The following is a 19,162-nucleotide window of genomic DNA, read 5'->3' as shown; positions in this document are numbered from 1 at the left end:
AAATTTCAATGAAAGTTTTATTCGATGTGCGTTAAACATGATTAAACATTTAGTCCGTCTGAAGGGACTTGACATCCGGAGTATTTACTGGGTCAAACGATGCTGGCAGCTGCCAGAAACGTGCATGAAGACATGCATTTTTTATTTTAGCACTTATAGCTTATTAAATGATGTGCTTGTGAAGAGTGAAGAGTGGAGTATATAAACACAGCCTCTGGTCAGTGATGAAAAATTGAATCACACAGACTTTTGCAGTATGAAAGAAAAACTGAGTGTCTGTGAGCATGTTTGTGTGCTCATGTAGTTTTACTTGAGACGAGAACAGTTGAGACTCCATCGGTCTCTGTGATGTGATCTAATACTTGTATTGTTAGTACTTTTGACACTTTTCCACCCAGCAAATGACAGTTTAGTTTGCCGGCATTGCATAGTTTACAACTGCGATGTCCTGGGTCCTGTGAAGGGTTTGAAGTGATTCTGTGTCATAGTATATACGATTCACTTTTAGCTTTTATGATCATTGACCTTTTGCTAATGGGAAATAAAAACGACGGACACACACTCATATAGCTCCCCTTACTTATCCTCATCGTTTTTTTCTTTTCATTGTTGTTCACATTTACAGAGAGTAGCGGTGGAGAGGATATGTGTGTATTTGAGTGGGTGTGTGTTAACTGAAAATCAGATCAAATGAAATCGTTCACTGGTTGTGAAAGAGTAAAAAACGGATAGAGAGTCTGCAGAATATACTGTGAGATGAAAAAAATAGAGAGATTGAACAGAAAAGAACTGTGGAGTTAGTCAACTAAAAAGTATGAAGCATTTTTGCATCTTGTGGGCTTATATGTGTGTGTATATGTATATATATATGTATATATATACTGTATATGTGTGTATTATTGTGTATATGTGAAACAGTTTGACTTGGCTCTCTGATGGCTTTCCCCTTCATTTGCTTGATTCATTCAGGAGCCAACACACAAAAGCACACACACCCACATGCCCGGCTGACTGAAAGGCAGCAAGGATAAGTGGTAGCTCGCTGAAAGGAAGGGAGAGAGAGGAGGTCGCCATAGCAACACCGGGGGGTTGTCGCTTTTATTGGAGAAAAGAAAATCAGCTCTGCCTTATCCTCCCATCTCACTCTCCTCACTCTTTCAGTTCTCATTTCTCTGTATCACCTTTCTGTTTTTTTTTCACTTCGTTTTTCTGCGAGCTGACGTCAACTGTCGGGGACGTGAAAATTCAAGTCACGTCTGGTGTTCAAGTCCTTTCTCGTTAGCGCTTTGATTTAGCAACATGGCTGAAGATGCAGTATCATGTATGATGCTGTAGTTTTTTTTATTGCTCTGCTGAATGAGTGCAAATCTGTACTGAAAAATAACAATGAGCGTGTCTCATATTTTAAAAGTACAGTGTGTAGGATTTGGCGGCATCTAGCGGTGTGGTTGCAGATTGCAACCAACTCACTACCCCTCAGCTCACTCCTCCCTTTCCAAGACTGCGGTTGCAAAACCGTAGTAACGCCGCTCAGAGGCCATCCTTACCATAATAACCATATTTTCTCTGAGGCCCACGTTAACGCACTTTCACAAGCGTGTCGGAGAATTACGGTGGCCCTCGGGTAACGTAGAAACGCCGAAGCTCTCTCTAGAGCCAGTGTTTGGTTTGAGCAACATGGCGGACTCTGTGAAGAGGACCCGCTCCCTATGTAGATATGAAGGGTTCATTCTAAAGGCCCAGACGCAACAACCCGACATGAAAGAACTAGTGGCGACGAAGGCGAACCTTTGAGTCACCTCACGTCGCCTTTGTCTTGGCCAAAAAGTTGCACTCAAACACACCACAAAGACTACAGCTGGCAACAAACTACCAAGTACGTCCTGCACCTAAGTGAGATGAATTAACTCTCAACACCAGCAGGTCGCGGTAGTCTGTATTAGTCATTCAAAAAGGGAAACCGGAAGACAGAGGACTGCGGCTATACAAGCCGTTGTTATGATACGTGTGTGGAAAAACGCGCCGTCTGCCGATCATTTTCACACCACTCTCACTCACCACTTACTGTAGCTTCATTCCAGATGGCCGTGTTGTTGTGAAAATATCCATGTATTTGAATGATCAGATGAGATGAAGATGAAAAATGAGAAGAGCCTTCTGTGTTTTTCCTCTTGAATTTACTTGTTTGCTTGCTTTCCTCACCTCCGTTTCTCTTCTCGTGCACTGATTCGTTTAAGCTGAACCGCCAATCAGAGTGATTTCTCTCACCGCCGCCGCCGCCAAAATGCTAAACACTGTTCCTTTAAGAATACAACGTAGAATTAAAGTACTTGTACCTCATCCTTGCCGCAATAGTGAGACTGAGACAGAGACTGACAGTGTCCTGAGACCATTTGACAAATATTTGAGAGTGTGTTCTCAGCTGTCGGTGAGTCAAGGTCCTAAATCACATTCACTGATATTATTAGTAAATTGACTCTTTGTTCTGAGTACATCTGAACAGAAGCAAGCGTATCTGTCAAGTTTAGGAATGTGACTCATATATCAGGAAACACACAGTGTGCACACACTCACACACACACACTCACACACACACACACACACACACACACACACACACACACACACACACACACACACACACACACACACACACACGGTTGGGTGCAAAAATCCCAACGGCACATGATATCCTATAACAGGTTGCATGTGAAAATGTGGTATGCTATATACACGGCACAGCATCCCTTCCTTCCCCGTCACAGCACGCCGTATGAATTCTGTTCACATGCGGACCAGCTGGACCCGGGAACACTCAAGGACTCACGGACAACCCTCCCACGTCATAACAGCTAAATGCATATGTGAGGTTTTGAGAGTGTGTGCACGCATAGAAACATGTCAGAGAGAAAATGATTGAGAATTTGCTGCCATGGTGACGAGCCCGGCAGTATCTAACAGCAAAGGGTTGTCGAGAAGCCCGTTGCAGGAGGGGAGCCGGGTGAGGGTGGAGGTGGGGGGATAGAGGGAACCAACACTGAGTGCTACTCACAGTTTGCACAGTATTCACATTTTGATCATGTTTGTGTGTGCCGTCATACTGTCCACACAGTTAAATGCTTTTTGACATCCTTCCAGACTAAATCAGAAAAGAAAAAAAACACAATTGGAGGCTTGTTATGCCTTAAAATATGCACTCCTACGTCTCCGAGGAAGATCACAGGCTCAAGAATAATCACACACTTTAGAGAGAAACTGCTAATTGTACAACTTAGTCAAACCGGCTCCCCTGCTGGGATAGACCTGAACATAAAAATTAATGTATTATAATTACAGAGATTCACCATTATTCTGTAGTATATATCGTTTTACACAGCAGATGGGTGTAGTTCAGTGGCTTCTTCTTCCTGTCTCTGCAAAGACAACGTGATTTATCACGATTAATCATCATTTCCATGTGTCATATTTCAATTAACTAGCACAGCGTGTGTGTGTGTCGGTGTGTGTGTGTATGTGTGTGTGTACTGCGTGGGAGATGGCAACAGGTCTGTGTTTATCAGCCAGCTCTCTGTGCACGGTTGCCATGGTGAAAGAGTTTGCGGTTCAGTAAGTTCAATGTAATTCATCTCTACAGTAAAAAAAGATGTGTTGTTTTGTTTCAGAGGTTAAGACTGGTCTTGCTCGCAGCATAGGCTTCATGAGCGTTTTGACCATTTCAAAGAGCAGATGACATCACTGGAGGGGGAACTCAACCGCTTCCAAGAATAAATAGTCTCTCTAGTCTCTCGTTCTTGACCATCTCATACAAAATGGACCATAATGGACTCTGCACATGTAGCTTATTGTCTCTCTCTGGTGGTGAGATTTGGTAGTGTGTCTAACACTCAGGTCATGTTGCCACAAAACAATCATGCACATACTGTACATCATTATTTTAAATATTGGCACAAAATTCACTCAATTACATCCTCCAACAGCATTCAAATCACTTCTGCTGACATATAAAGGAAAACTCTGAGGGGAGATTTCAAAGTGCCCACATATTAAAGGTACAGTGTGTAGGATTTGGCGGCACCAATTGGTGTGGTTTTAGATTGCAAACAACTGAAAACTCCTTCGTTCACTCCTCCCTTTCCAAGACTGCGGTAACGTTAAACCTGGGTAACGCGCTCGCCTCGCTCAGAGGCCATCCTTACCATAATAACACTACTTTAGGAGCAATGGAAGTCAGACGGCGGCTGGCGGTACCACGGTTTTACACTGTGCGGCTCACGTTACTGCAGTTACACAAGCGTGTCGGAGAACTACGGTGGCCTTCAGGTAACGTAAAAACGTGAAAAGCTCTCTCTAGAGCCAGAGTTTGTAATTTTTATTTTCAGGTGATTATACACTAATGTACAGATGTTCAATTTTCAATTTCTGAATTTCCCAAAGTGTTACACACTGTTCCTTTAAAACTACAATCCTACCAGATATGTCCACACCGTTGGAAAAAAGAAACTTTTTAAAATGGGCCAATAACACGTTGCCGTTTGAATCATGATTCAACAGTGATGCAAACACACAAAACAATGACAAAAAGTAGACTTCAGTGTGGCTTGAATGAACTGCACTATGCTGAAACTATTATGCAATAGGTTGATATTTTTCACACTTTGTTTATCAAGTAGTTTAGCACTGAGTTGTTGCTAGCAGGGATAATAGTTTGCGGCTGACACTTAAATTATATTTAGAGTGAAAAACAATTGAAATTAAGGACTGGCTGCGCTGCTCAGAGGTGATTATGTGTTTATTGGGAATAGCATGTGTGGAAACCTGTTTAGCAATCCACATAGCAGATACTGCAGTGGTGATGGTATGTCTTGTTTTTAATTTGGAAATCCCAGCAGTGTGGGTCTGGGGTCGCTCCACCACTTTGGTCCAGTTATTATGCAACAGGGAAATTAAGAACCAATACACAAGGTCTCCAGAAGATTAATCCTAATAACTTTGGCGATCCTGTGACTTTTTAGTGCCACCAGCAGATCACTTATCCACTGAAATGATCCAGTATAGCTTTTTCTCAAGTACCAATTAAGTTGATGTTTTAGGTTTATAGTGAAATGCCTTTACATGTATAAGATAAATTAGCAAAACGTTTGCGCAGACTTTCATGAATACAGTAGTGCCACCAGCAGGTCAAATCTTTGCCCACTTCGTTGGTTTAAAACCAAATAACGGAAGAATTATATATGACATTCCTATGTAGCTGTACTTTGTACAATAACGCGCTAAATTTAAATGGTGGTGAACATGGTTTATAACTCAAAGCACTGCTAAGTACAGCCTTACAGAGCTGCTGGCATGTAGACTCTTAGTTTCTAGTCTTAATCAAAACAAAAAAATCTTAATGTGATAAGTAATTGTTTGGGTTTTTATTGTTTAGTTAAAAAGCAGGCATCCAAAGATCCATAAACACACTGAGATATACTGTATGCAGTATATATCAGGTTTAATCCATCACACACCAAATACTTGGTACTTTAATAATAATTATAATATCATAATATAATAATTGGTACTTATCTCTCATTGAGAGGGGGCTCATCTTATCCCTCTAACAGAGCTGAGCCACACAGCTGGAGAACATTTGAGCTCTAGAGCACTTCTCCGCTCTACTGTGAAGAGACCTTTGTAATCTGCACTTTCAAACCGTGCCACTTTAAAATAATAATGTGTGTGGTAGTTATGAAGCCTGGCTACATCATTTTGATGTTTTTGTGTCATTGAATCCTCACAACACCACTAATTAATCCTGGGACATATATTCTGTATACATTAATTTATAATTGCAAATTTCCCCACTTTGGGACTAATAAAGGAATATCTTATCTTATCTCTTACTGTACCTTTAGGATAATATAAGTGTGCATGGGGCTGGAAGGTTGCTAGTTTGAATCTGTGCCCTGGTTGGAAAATGTGATGAATAAGTAACACTCTCCCCATCCACACTAAGAGAGGTGTTGTCCATTGTCAACCTGTTATTCCAGTGCAACCAGTGGTCACCAGTAAAATATTGTGGTTGTATTGGGTCGCGGCTAGAGGGTAACATGCAAATTGCGAAATTTTTGCAAGATGGTTTGAGGTTAGGCGTTGACCTTGAATGGTTAAGGTCAGGTGGGCGGCGAGTCTCGCAAGAGTTTTTGCAAGTTTTCACAATTTGCGGGTTACCTTCTAGACGCAACCTCCCAGGTGCCGTTGTGAAGCAGGCTGCTGCTGGACCTTGTTAACGTTGCCTGGGTTAGTACAGGTTGAAATATATACTGTATTATTATCTCGTCCACACCCATAAAAAGCTGCTATAAATGCTTAATCTAAAGTTGTTTCCTGCCGCTTCTCTTAGTTTTTGTTTTCTTTCAAATGTTGTGGATATTTAAAGCAGGGGTACGTTTAGTTGGTTAGTTTATTTTATTTCTGTGTCATGCCAAACATCTGGCCCATCCCACATGGGATTACAAGACACACTGTTTTACAGAACATTCATCTTCCGGTAATACATATATACCAAAAGCAAAAGAGCAGAAAAAATTAAATAAAATACCACATTATAAAGTACCTTGAACGGTTACTAATTTCCCAATCCACGTAGCAATACAATCCCCAAACTGCTGAGCCACATTCAAGGACAGGAAAGGACAAAAAGCCTGTTGCCTCTCTGCAGTGTGACGGACAGCAAGGTTCATTCCAGGTGATATCTAAACCATGTCTGAGGGTGATAAGGCATGTAGCAGAGAGAACTTAAGGATAACCGAATAAACAACAGTATCAAACAACTTTTGTGTAAATGGAAAATGGTACAACACAAATTTTGCTGTCTAAGAACTATTGGGTTACTTGTGGGAGACAAGTTTCATATACACGTTTTAGTTCAATAAATAAGCACAGTCTGTATTTTATGTAGGTGAGATAAATGAGTGATTTCATTGAATAAGTTAATTAATAGTAATATGCTAAAAGGTTAAAAGTCATTTAATGATAATTTGATTTAATTCATCTTGATGTAAGGTCCTTTATGTGTTACTTTGTAAAGGCAACAATAAGCTTTCTGTTAGATTGGTAAGTAGGTTCGTGTGCTTATTGAGGTAAAAACAGTGGTTTTGTTCAGTCTAGGCTCAAGTTAAGGACCTAGCCACACAATTTTCTCACCGTAGTACAGTTTGCTTATTAGCAGAACTTAGCTTTGAATACTCCTGTAAGAAGATACTACAAAACTGTGGAAATTTTCCCTTTTCAAGTAAATATACATGAGTAAATCCAAGGCGACCGTTGAGCTTCAACCCCTCACATTACTTAAAATATTTTAAATATTCATAAACCAGTGATGTACTCACAATACGTAAACACTTGGTGGAAATATGGAGCAAAGGGTAAACTTAAAAAACAAAATGCTGTTGGAGTGACCTGCACTTTTTGACCAACAACAATAACCTTGAAAAAAGCTAATTTAATCAGATCGTATCATTATCAGAAGGCACTTGAAAGTTATCAGTGCTTTACGTAAATCCAGTGCGACAAACAAACAAACGAATGAGTTCGACTTTTGAGTTTTGCTGAAAAGGCAAACCATATCAAAGATATGTTTCAGATAATGCAGATACAGGGAAAGACCGGGGTGTATAAAAGAGTCCGCCGGTCTTCAGTTCGTTGTACAGAAGCACCATGGGCAAACTACTCATCTGCGTTGGTAAGCTGAGCTCCTTGCTCATAGCAACTTTTCAAACTTTGTTCTTACAAACTTAAATTCATGTCTAATTCTGTCTCCTCTCTCTGCAGGACTGGCTCTCCTGCTGCACGTGCAGCTAGGTAAATATATCCTTTATCCATTCAGTGTTGGTGTGTAGACGTCTTTTATGTTGGCGACATAATGTAAGAGCAATTGTTCCACATGTTGCAGGATCATCCTACATCCTCTCCTGTTATTTCACTAACTGGGGACAGTACCGTCCCGGAGCAGGTAAGTATTTCCCCACCAACGTTGACCCATGTCTCTGTGACCACCTCATCTACGCCTTCGCTGGAATGGACGGCAACATGATCAAGACCTACGAGTGGGACGATGAGAAACTCTACGGACAGTTCCAGGCCCTGAAGAACGAGTTAGTACACACTCATATTGATAGTGTGACACATTAATACACATTAGCATGCATGAAGTGTGAGAGGTTAACGTGGATGTTTTTGCTGCTTACAGTAACAGCAACCTGAAGACTCTGCTGGCCATCGGAGGCTGGAACTTTGGTACTGCCAAGTAAGTCGTGATGAAATGAGGATCAATACTCTCACCGAGAGGAACCTGTAGTACAGGTGGAAGCACTGTGACTGTCTTCTTGTCTCCAGGTTCACCGCTATGGTTTCCTCTCCTGCCAACCGTCAGACCTTCATCACCAGCGTGATCAAGTTCCTGCGCCAGTACCAGTTTGATGGTCTGGATATCGACTGGGAATACCCTGGATCTCGTGGCTCCCCATCTCAGGATAAGGCGCGCTACACCGTCCTGGTCCAGGTCAGTCATATTGCTATTAAATGTCTTGGCTTAGAATGGCTTGTCTTTCGTTGGCTTAGAATGAGCCGTTTATATCTACATAGGAAGCGGGTCCTCTTCACAGAGCCGGCCGCCATGTCTCTACAGTAGCCCAGAACGGACAAACCCAACACTGGCTCTAGATAGGGCCATTCGTGTTTTCATGTTTTCGCCTCGGCCACTGTAGTTCTCCTACACGCTTGGCACATGGTTTCACGTTCACGTTTCAGTTGGTTGCAACCTCACTGCTAGATGCCGCCATATCCTACACACGGCACCTTTAAACTAAAGGTTATACTCTACAAAGCTTTCTCAGATTCGCACAGCACCTGTAACTGTTTCTCTCCTCGCCCATCTGTAGGAGCTGATGAGCGCCTTTGAGGAGGAGGGCAAGAAGACCAACCGTCCCCGTCTGATGCTGACTGCTGCTGTCTCTGCTGGAAAGGGAACCATCGACTCTGGATACCAGATTTCCGCGATTGGAGCGTAAGAACATGATCAGACACATGCAAATCATTACGAACCCTCACATCTGTTGTATAGAAGACTAGAGCTGCAATGATTAATCGATTAGTTGTTAACTATTCAATTATTCGGCAACTATTTTGATCGATTAATATACATTTTTTAAGAAAAGAAAAGTCAAAATTCTCTGATTCCAGCTTCTTAAATGTGAATATTTTCTGGTTTCTTTACTCCTCTATGACAGTGAACTGAATGTCTTTGAGTGTGCACAAAACAAGACATTTGAGGGCGTCATCTTGGGCTTTGGGAAACACATTTTTCACCATTTTCTGACATTTTATAGACCAAACAACTAATCGATTAATCGAGAAAATAATCAACAAATGAATCGACAATGAAAATAATCATTAGTTGCAGCCCTGTAGAAGACAGCCATGACTAAACATTAATCTTCACTGTGTCTTGTTTGCCAGTGTGCTGGACTACTTCCACGTCATGACCTACGACTTCCACGGTTCTTGGGAGCACAATGTCGGAGAGAACAGCCCTCTGTACAAGGGCCCCGCTGACCAGGGCTCCATGATCTACTTCAACGTGGTGAGTGAGGGCTCCTGCTGGGAATTAATCATCATTAAATTACAGAACAGATACTCACGCTGGCCTGCATACTCTCTCGTGTGTAGGACTATGCCATGAACTACTGGAAGAGCAACGGTGCCCCAGCTGAGAAGCTGCTGGTTGGTTTCCCCACCTACGGCCACACCTTCCGCCTGGCTTCCTCCAACACTGCTGTGGGAGCTCCCGCCAGTGGAGCCGGACCTGCTGGACCTTTCACCCGCCAGACTGGCTTCTGGGCCTACTATGAGGTCTGCGCTTCTTCTTTTTTCTGAATCTGTGTGGGCATGCATATACCATAGACTGTATATAATGATGACGAACACTACTGTGCAGACTCTGGCTCCAAATGATGTCAAAATCTCAAGATGGCAACTCCTGCATCTGGGATATTTTGGCTTCACTTCTGTACAGTGGGAGGAAGTGGAGACGCGTCGTCCATCTTTATATACAGTCTAGGGCCTATACTATAAGACAGGACAACATACTGTGTGCATATGTTTTGTGTAGACTCCTAACCTTAATCTCTCTCCCATCAGATTTGCACTTTCCTGAAGCAGGGAGCCACTCAGGCTTGGGACAGCCAACAGGATGTGCCATATGCCTTCAAGGCCGGAACCTGGGTCGGATATGACAACGTTAAGAGCTTCAATATCAAGGTATGAAGTTGTATTACAATAATAAAATTCCTGTCACAAACATTTATGTTTTAAGGTTATTTAACACTTGGTTTCACCTCTACAGATTCAGTGGCTGAAGCAGAGCGGTTTCGGTGGAGCCATGGTGTGGAGTTTGGATCTGGACGACTTCAGCGGCACTTTCTGCGGCCAGGGAAGATACCCCCTGATCAACGCCATCAAGAGCGGACTGGGAACTGGAGCTAGTACGCATGAAACACATATCCTATGGTTAAAAAAAACATAATGAGGCTGTTTCCATGTTTTAAATTCTCTATTTTCTTTCCCTAGCCTGCAAGTCTCGTGTTGACCCCCTGCCGCCAGTCACACCAACCGCGCACGCTCAGCCCGTGCCCGGCGGCGGTGGCAGCAGCGGCGGTGGCAGCAGCAGCGGCGGCGGCAGCAGCAGCGGCGGATCTGGATTCTGCGCTGGCAAGTCTAACGGACTCTTCCCTGACCCAACCAACAAGAACCACTTCTATGAGTGCAGCATGGGAAATACCTACGTCCAGCACTGTGCTGCCGGCCTCGTGTTCGACGTCAGCTGCAAGTGCTGCAACTGGGCCTAAACCATCCACGGTTGAACTTCATACCGGTTGTTTTCAGTTAGGAGCTGGGTCAGCTATCATGTAACATAAGACCATCCAACTAAGGCCCATTCAAGAACAGCTCTGTAACACCTGTCACTGATCCAACCTGAATAAAATATCACATTGAAAGCAACTTCAGATCTCTGATGGTTTTGTGTGTCTCGTGTATGTTTCTAGTCAGTGAAATAATAAAACCTCAAATCACTGAATGAAAATTAAGTTATTCAATGAAGAATAATGTTGATTATCAAACATGAGCAACATAATTTTTTTATCTCTTCACTCCATTATCCCACACAGCAGAACATCAAAAACTGTGTATATAACAAGAAAAGGCAAACAGTAATAGTCACTGCAGACAAAATCAGGATAGTTCAGCAAAATGTAGTAAAATACAGTAGCAGAAAGACAAATGCAACAACAGAGGTTACAACGAGTACATATTCCCATTAAAACTCATGCGTGCACAGCATTACAATTGCTATAAATTGTAAAACATGAACACTGTCTCAATATCCTGTCCTTACTTTATTACCCTGTGGCTCCATTAAACGAAATAAGATACATTAAAGGTACAGTGTTGTAGGGATTTGGCAGGAACAGGTTTGGTTATTAGCAAATTAATTAATAAATAATAATAAAATTATTATTATTAATAAAAATTATCATAAACATTAATAATAAACGGGGAACCACCCTGGAATCAGGGACCAATAACCAAAACGTTAATATAGTCTCATTAAATATACTAAACTATCAATTTGGAACGTTGATTAATAATTAAATTAATAACTATAACCAAAATAGATAGTAAAGGTTGAAGGATATCGGAGTTCTTGACATAGCAGAGGTTGGTATTATTCACTCTTGTACAACATTAAACAGACCAGCATGTATATTCCACAAACATGTATTTACAAGATAATAAAGGTTTAAAACACAATATTAATCTAACTAAATAACTAAACTAAACAAACCAAACAAAGTGTGTGAGCATGTGTGTGTGTGAGAGAGAGAGGGAGAGAGACAAGATGGCTGGCTACTTGTCTCAGGATGTCTGAATGGCCTACAGACAAAATGGCGAGCACTGTAAAACTACAAAGATGGCGGGATCAAAGATGGCCGCCAACATGTCACCACATGGCCTCTTTGTTCTTCGGAGCACATGTGCTCAGGAAGGACAAAGAGGGGGGTGATGTGGGGGGTTAAGATTATCTGAAGCTGTATGTTTATGTTTAAGACTAATTCACAGTTTATGTATGTGATCTTAATGTGTGTCAGATATGCAGCGGGTTAGAAAAGATGGTTAGTTTGCATGCAAGACCTTGTCTATGTGAAGCATAAACTAAACACATCAGATGTGGCAAAGCCAGCTACCCGAATATCTTAACTACAAATAATATCACAACAGTCAAACTCAATGAATAACATGAAACCAAATCAATATAAGTACATTCTAGAAATCAAAGTTGAACAGTCTTGTTCAGCCATGTGTAATTGCTACTGCTAAGGTAAGCCCAGTACATTACCAATCCATGGAAGAAAAGGGTTTGTAATTCCATGTGCTGAAGTTGTGGTTCCAAGTCAAAGATGTCGTCTTTACTGTGCTCAAATCAAGTTGTGCAGATTGGAGGAAGCTGATTGCTCCAATACTTTCTTCCCAGCAGCTTGATAGCTTGGTGCTAACTTCCTTGCGGTTGTTGCTTGAAGTTAGTAGGTAAAAAGGCAGGCTCTCGCGTCTTCTGCTTAGAAGATCCTTGTGTGCCTATGGCTGTTTCCTAACAGGCCATAGATCAGAGCAGAGCTGCTTCTGGTCCGGAGAGCAGCAGCTCACCTTCAGCAGGGCCGAAGGGTGAGGAGGGGTGAAGAAGGAGCAGAAAGAGGAGGAACAAAGAGATTCCTCTGGTTTTGTCCTCGGTGAATTTCACACCTGTGTGTGAATGCTAAAGTAGCCAATGGCTACTGAGCTGAGTCCTCAGTCAATGGCTACTGAGCTGAGCTGAGTCCATGGGTCAAGGATCATGTTACTGAGTTCATGTGGTCACTTGCCACCAGTCACATTGGTGGGTCCCTACAGTGTGTAGGATTTTGTGACATCTAGTGGTGTGGTTGCAGATTGCAACAAACTGAGTACCTCTCCGCTCACTCCTCCCTTTCCAAGACAGCGGTTACCTGAGCTACCGAGTGCCAAACCGTGGTAACATCGTTCGCCTCACTCAGAGACCATCCTTACCATAATAACACTATTTAAGGAGCAACGGAAATCAGACGGTGGCTCACGTTACCACAGTTTCACAAGCATGTTGGAGAACTACGGTGGCCTTCAGATAATGTGAAAACATGAAAGGCGCTGTTCGGTTTGTCCGTTCTGGGCTACTGTAGAAACATAGTGGAGCAACATGGCGTACTCCGTGAAAAGCAAGCCTCGAAAGAGCACCGGTCGTTGATCCCAATTTTCGTAATGGCCAAACGGCGGTACTACAACTTCCGTGTCCCTCACAGGATGCCACTTGGCCCAAAAATACTTTTTCCCACAGACTTACATTGGGAAAGAGACGTCTGTAACTCAGCGGATAATTTTTTTTTTTGGGTGAATCAACTTCCAAATACGAACACTTGAATAGTCCTTGTTTAAATAATTAGGTCCTAAAAGTTGTAAAATGCACTAATAGCCAAATCCAGAGTTATTCCATGTGACGGAGCGGACTGCGCCTCCTCCATGGGCCCAATGAATGCGGAAGATCTCCGGAAGATTTGGGTACTTTTCCACTCGGAAGTCGAGCCATTTTGGCATCATGCGCCACTGAGCAACTTTCAAAGGAATGAACGGGGCCCCGCCTCCAACGCTGTATCCAGTTCTCTTAATACATCCATGGGACCCGCTCCCTATGTAAATATGAAGGGCTCGTTCTAAGCTAATGTAAGACAGGTTTCTTGTTTCCTTAACTATAAACTTTACTTTACTTTACGTTACTTAATTAAGCTACTGTAGGGCTGTGGGTAAACCAAGAGCATGGGGAGATTTTAGTCTGTGCAACAGGATCCACTTTAATGTCTCAACTCAAGCGTAGGACAACTGAACACCCATAACCAAAAAGGTGGCACATCACTTCTTACTTCATATCACCCCGCCAATCTTAATCATCACTCACCTTACAAGCAAGTAAGGTGTGCCATATTATATAGTTCCAGATCTAACTTTAGGAGCAGAATACAATATGTATACTGTGTAAAATAAATCTTTACAAAAATAAATCTTATCTTACACTAACGGAAACTCAATGATTCTTAGTTTCAGGTGATTATACACTAATGAAAACATAGTTATGAATATTATATTCCATTTCTGCTAATAGATCCCCCGAAATGTTACACACTGTTCCTTTAAAACGTGCACACACCACTACCATTGCTGTCATTTTCAAACATAAATACTGTCTCAATATCTTTTCCTTACTTTATTACCCTGTGGCTCCATAAATTGAAATAAGATAAATTAAAAGGAAGGAAGATAAAAAAGAAAAACAAAAGGAAAAAGCACATATTAAAACTAATTTATGAAGTACTTCCTATAATACTAGTAGTGATCAGCTGTTAGAAGGATGACGTCACCGCCCACCTGTCACTCATGTGGGTGGAAATATGGAGCAAAGTGTAAACTTAAAAACCAAAATGCTGTTGGAGTGACCTGCGCTTTTGACCAACAACAATAACCTTGAAAAAAGCTAATTTAATCAGATCGTATCATTATCAAAAGGCACTTGAAAGTTATCAGTGCTTTACGTAAATCCAGTGCGTCAGACAAACAAACGAATGAGTTTGACTTTTGAGTTTTGCTGAAAAGGCAAACCATATCAAAGATATGTTTCAGATAATGCAGATACAGGGAAAGACCGGGGTGTATAAAAGAGTCCGCCGGTCTTCAGTTCGTTGTACAGAAGCACCATGGGCAAACTACTCATCTGCGTTGGTAAGCTGAGCTCCTTGCTCATAGCAACTTTTCAAACTTTGTTCTTACAAACTTAAATTCATGTCTAATTCTGTCTCCTCTCTCTGCAGGACTGGCTCTCCTGCTGCACGTGCAGCTAGGTAAATATATCCTTTATCCATTCAGTGTTGGTGTGTAGACATCTTTTATGTTGGCGACATAATGTAAGAGCAATTGTTCCACATGTTGCAGGATCATCCTACATCCTCTCCTGTTATTTCACTAACTGGGGACAGTACCGTCCCGGAGCAGGTAAGTATTTCCCCACCAACGTTGACCCATGTCTCTGTGACCACCTCATCTACGCCTTCGCTGGAATGGACGGCAACATGATCAAGACCTACGAGTGGGACGATGAGAAACTCTACGGACAGTTCCAGGCCCTGAAGAACGAGTTAGTACACACTCATATTGATAGTGTGACACATTAATACACATTAGCATGCATGAAGTGTGAGAGGTTAACGTGGATGTTTTTGCTGCTTACAGTAACAGCAACCTGAAGACTCTGCTGGCCATCGGAGGCTGGAACTTTGGTACTGCCAAGTAAGTCGTGATGAAATGAGGATCAATACTCTCACCGAGAGGAACCTGTAGTACAGGTGGAAGCACTGTGACTGTCTTCTTGTCTCCAGGTTCACCGCTATGGTTTCCTCTCCTGCCAACCGTCAGACCTTCATCACCAGCGTGATCAAGTTCCTGCGCCAGTACCAGTTTGATGGTCTGGATATCGACTGGGAATACCCTGGATCTCGTGGCTCCCCATCTCAGGATAAGGCGCGCTACACCGTCCTGGTCCAGGTCAGTCATATTGCTATTAAATGTCTGGCTATAGATGAAGTACACAAGCCACCATTACTGTGGTTATACACTGTATATAGGATTCTATATACAGTATAATCTGTCCAAGAGATTTCATTGAACTTTATATTATATATGTTATATATGTTGAAAATATAGTCATCGAATGCCATTAAAGGAACAGTGTGTAACATTTAGGGGAATCTATTGGCATATATAGAATTTAATATTAAAGTAGGCTATGTTTTCTTTAGTGTATAATCACCTGAAAATATGAATCATTGTGTTTTTGTTAGCTTAGCCGTTTATATCTACATAGGAAGCGGGTCCTCTCCACAGAGCCGGCCGCCATGTCTCTACAGTAGCCCAGAACGGACAAACCCAACACTGGCTCTAGATAGGGCCATTCGTGTTTTCATGTTTTCGCCTCGGCCACTGTATTTCTCCTACAAGCTTGGCACATGGTTTCACGTTCACGTTTCAGTTGGTTGCAACCTCACTGCTAGATACCGCCATATCCTACACACGGCACCTTTAAACTAAAGGTTATACTCTACAAAGCTTTCTCAGTTTCGCACAGCATCTGTAACTATTTCTCTCCTCGCCCATCTGTAGGAGCTGATGAGCGCCTTTGAGGAGGAGGGCAAGAACACCAACCGTCCCCGTCTGATGCTGACTGCTGCTGTCTCTGCTGGAAAGGGAACCATCGACTCTGGATACCAGATTTCCGCAATTGGAGCGTAAGAACATGAGCAGACACATGCAAAACAATACGGACCCTCACATCTGTTGTATAGAAGACTAGAGCTGCAACGATTAATCGATTAGTTGTTAACTATTCAATTATTCGGCAACTATTTTGATCGATTAATATACATTTTTTAAGAAAAGAAAAGTCAAAATTCTCTGATTCCAGCTTCTTAAATGTGAATATTTTCTGGTTTCTTTACTCCTCTATGACAGTGAACTGAATGTCTTTGAGTGTGCACAAAACAAGACATTTGAGGGTGTCATCTTGGGCTTTGGGAAACACTTTTTTCACCATTTTCTGACATTTTATAGACCAAACAACTAATCGATTAATCGAGAAAATAATCAACAAATGAATCGACAATGAAAATAATCATTAGTTGCAGCCCTGTAGAAGACAGCCATGACTAAACATTAATCTTCACTGTGTCTTGTTTGCCAGTGTGCTGGACTACTTCCACGTCATGACCTACGACTTCCACGGTTCTTGGGAGCACAATGTCGGAGAGAACAGCCCTCTGTACAAGGGCCCCGCTGACCAGGGCTCCATGATCTACTTCAACGTGGTGAGTGAGGGCTCCTGCTGGGAATTAATCATCATTAAATTACAGAACAGATACTCACGCTGGCCTGCATACTCTCTCGTGTGTAGGACTATGCCATGAACTACTGGAAGAGCAACGGTGCCCCAGCTGAGAAGCTGCTGGTTGGTTTCCCCACCTACGGCCACACCTTCCGCCTGGCTTCCTCTAACACTGCTGTGGGAGCTCCCGCCAGTGGAGCCGGACCTGCTGGACCTTTCACCCGCCAGACTGGCTTCTGGGCCTACTATGAGGTCTGCGCTTCTTCTTTTTTCTGAATCTGTGTGGGCATGCATATACCATAGACTGTATATAATGATGACGAACACTACTGTGCAGACTCTGGCTCCAAATGATGTCAAAATCTCAAGATGGCAACTCCCGCATCCAGGATATTTTGGCTTCGCTTCTGTACAGTGGGAGGAAGTGGAGACGCGTCGTCCATCTTTATATACAGTCTATGGCCTATACTATAAGACAGGACAACATACTGTGTGCAAACGTATTGTGTAGACTCCTAACCTTAATCTCTCTCCCATCAGATTTGCACTTTCCTGAAGCAGGGAGCCACTCAGGCTTGGGACAGCCAACAGGATGTGCCATATGCCTTCAAGGCCGGAACCTGGGTCGGATATGACAACGTTAAGAGCTTCAATATCAAGGTATGAAGTTGTATTACAATAATAAAATTCCTGTCACAAACATTTATGTTTTAAGGTTATTTAACACTTGGTTTCACCTCTACAGATTCAGTGGCTGAAGCAGAGCGGTTTCGGTGGAGCCATGGTGTGGAGTTTGGATCTGGACGACTTCAGCGGCACTTTCTGCGGCCAGGGAAGATACCCCCTGATCAACGCCATCAAGAGCGGACTGGGAACTGGAGCTAGTACGCATGAAACACATATCCTATGGTTAAAAAAAACATAATGAGGCTGTTTCCATGTTTTAAATTCTCTAATTTCTCTCCCCAGCCTGCAAGTCTCCTGTCCCCCTGCCTCCAGTGCCCCAGCCCCAGCCCAGCGGCGGTGGCAGCAGCAGCGGCGGCGGCAGCAGCAGCGGTGGATCTGGATTCTGCGCTGGCAAGTCTAACGGACTCTACCCTGACCCAACCAACAAGAACCACTTCTATGAGTGCAGCATGGGAAATACCTACGCCCAGCACTGTGCTGCCGGCCTCGTGTTCGACGTCAGCTGCAAGTGCTGCAACTGGGCCTAAACCATCCATGGTTGAACTTCATACCGGTTGTTTTCAGTTAGGAGCTGGGTCAGCTATCATGTAACATAAGACCATCCAACTAAGGCCCATTCAAGAACAGCTCTGTAACACCTATCACTGATCCAACCTGAATAAAATATCACATTGAAAGCAACTTCAGATCTCTGATGGTTTTGTGTGTCTCGTGTATGTTTCTAGTCAGTGAAATAATAAAACCACAAATCACTGAATGAAAATTAAGTTATTCAATGCAAAATAATGTTGATCATCAAACATGAGCAACAAAAAATGTTTATCTTTTCACTCCGGTATCCCACACAGCAGAACATCAAGAACTGTGTATATAATAAGAAAAGACAAACAGTAATAGTCGCTGCAGACAAAATCAGGATAGTTCAGCATAAAGCAGTAAAATATGGTAGCAGAAAGACAAAGGCAACAACAGAGGTTACAACGAGTACATATTCCCATTAAAACTCATGCGTGCACAGCATTACAATTGTTATAATTTGTAAAACATAAATACTGTCTCAATATCCTGTCCTTACTTTATTACCCTGTGGCTCCATTAACCGAAATAAGATACATTAAAGGTGCAGTGTGTAGGATTTGTGGTGTGGTTGCAGATTGAAACCAACTGAGTACCCCTCCGCTCACTCCTCCCATTCCAAGACTGCGGTAACGTGAGCCGCCGAGTGCCAAACCGTGGTAACGTCGTTCGCCTCACTCAGGGACCATCCTTACCATAATAACACTACTTGAGAAGCAACGGAAATCAGACGGCGGCTCACGTTACCGCAGTTTCACAAGCATTTTGGGGAACTACGGTGGCCTTCAGCTCACGTGAAAACATGAAAGGCGCTCTCTAGAGCCAGTGTTTTCGGTCTGTCCGTTCTGGGCTACTGTAGAAACATAGTGG

General features: G+C 42.7%; 2 protein-coding genes across 2 annotated transcripts; both read left to right on the top strand.

Moving 5' to 3' along the window:
- The first annotated feature begins 7,603 nt into the window (after positions 1–7,603).
- LOC141765233 (acidic mammalian chitinase-like) lies at positions 7,604–11,040 on the top strand. The gene is made up of 11 exons (XM_074631315.1): positions 7,604–7,723; positions 7,813–7,842; positions 7,934–8,135; positions 8,231–8,287; positions 8,377–8,542; positions 8,922–9,046; positions 9,499–9,622; positions 9,709–9,891; positions 10,180–10,299; positions 10,385–10,523; positions 10,609–11,040. Exons 1-11 carry the CDS (start codon positions 7,699–7,701, stop codon positions 10,884–10,886), a joined length of 1,449 nt encoding a protein of 482 aa, XP_074487416.1. The 5' UTR covers positions 7,604–7,698; the 3' UTR covers positions 10,887–11,040.
- A 3,726-nt stretch (positions 11,041–14,766) lies between these two features.
- LOC141765226 (acidic mammalian chitinase-like) lies at positions 14,767–18,397 on the top strand. Its single transcript, XM_074631304.1, has 11 exons — positions 14,767–14,877; positions 14,967–14,996; positions 15,088–15,289; positions 15,385–15,441; positions 15,531–15,696; positions 16,312–16,436; positions 16,889–17,012; positions 17,099–17,281; positions 17,570–17,689; positions 17,775–17,913; positions 17,999–18,397. Exons 1-11 carry the CDS (start codon positions 14,853–14,855, stop codon positions 18,241–18,243), a joined length of 1,416 nt encoding a protein of 471 aa, XP_074487405.1. The 5' UTR covers positions 14,767–14,852; the 3' UTR covers positions 18,244–18,397.
- The last annotated feature ends 765 nt before the right edge of the window (positions 18,398–19,162 follow it).

Source organism: Sebastes fasciatus, chromosome 1, assembly GCF_043250625.1.
Source record: "Sebastes fasciatus isolate fSebFas1 chromosome 1, fSebFas1.pri, whole genome shotgun sequence".
NCBI lineage: Eukaryota > Metazoa > Chordata > Actinopteri > Perciformes > Sebastidae > Sebastes > Sebastes fasciatus.
The sequence above is the reverse complement of the archived record's forward strand: the minus strand, read 5'-3'. Positions and strand labels throughout refer to the sequence as shown.

Coding starts and splice junctions, on each gene's coding strand:
- LOC141765226 (XM_074631304.1), top strand. CDS start 14,853: ATGGGCAAACTACTCATCTGCGTTG. Junction 16,437..16,888: donor CAGATTTCCGCAATTGGAGC/GTAAGAACATGA, acceptor CTTGTTTGCCAG/TGTGCTGGACTACTTCCACG. Junction 17,013..17,098: donor CCATGATCTACTTCAACGTG/GTGAGTGAGGGC, acceptor TCTCGTGTGTAG/GACTATGCCATGAACTACTG.
- LOC141765233 (XM_074631315.1), top strand. CDS start 7,699: ATGGGCAAACTACTCATCTGCGTTG. Junction 7,843..7,933: donor CCTGCTGCACGTGCAGCTAG/GTAAATATATCC, acceptor CACATGTTGCAG/GATCATCCTACATCCTCTCC. Junction 9,623..9,708: donor CCATGATCTACTTCAACGTG/GTGAGTGAGGGC, acceptor TCTCGTGTGTAG/GACTATGCCATGAACTACTG.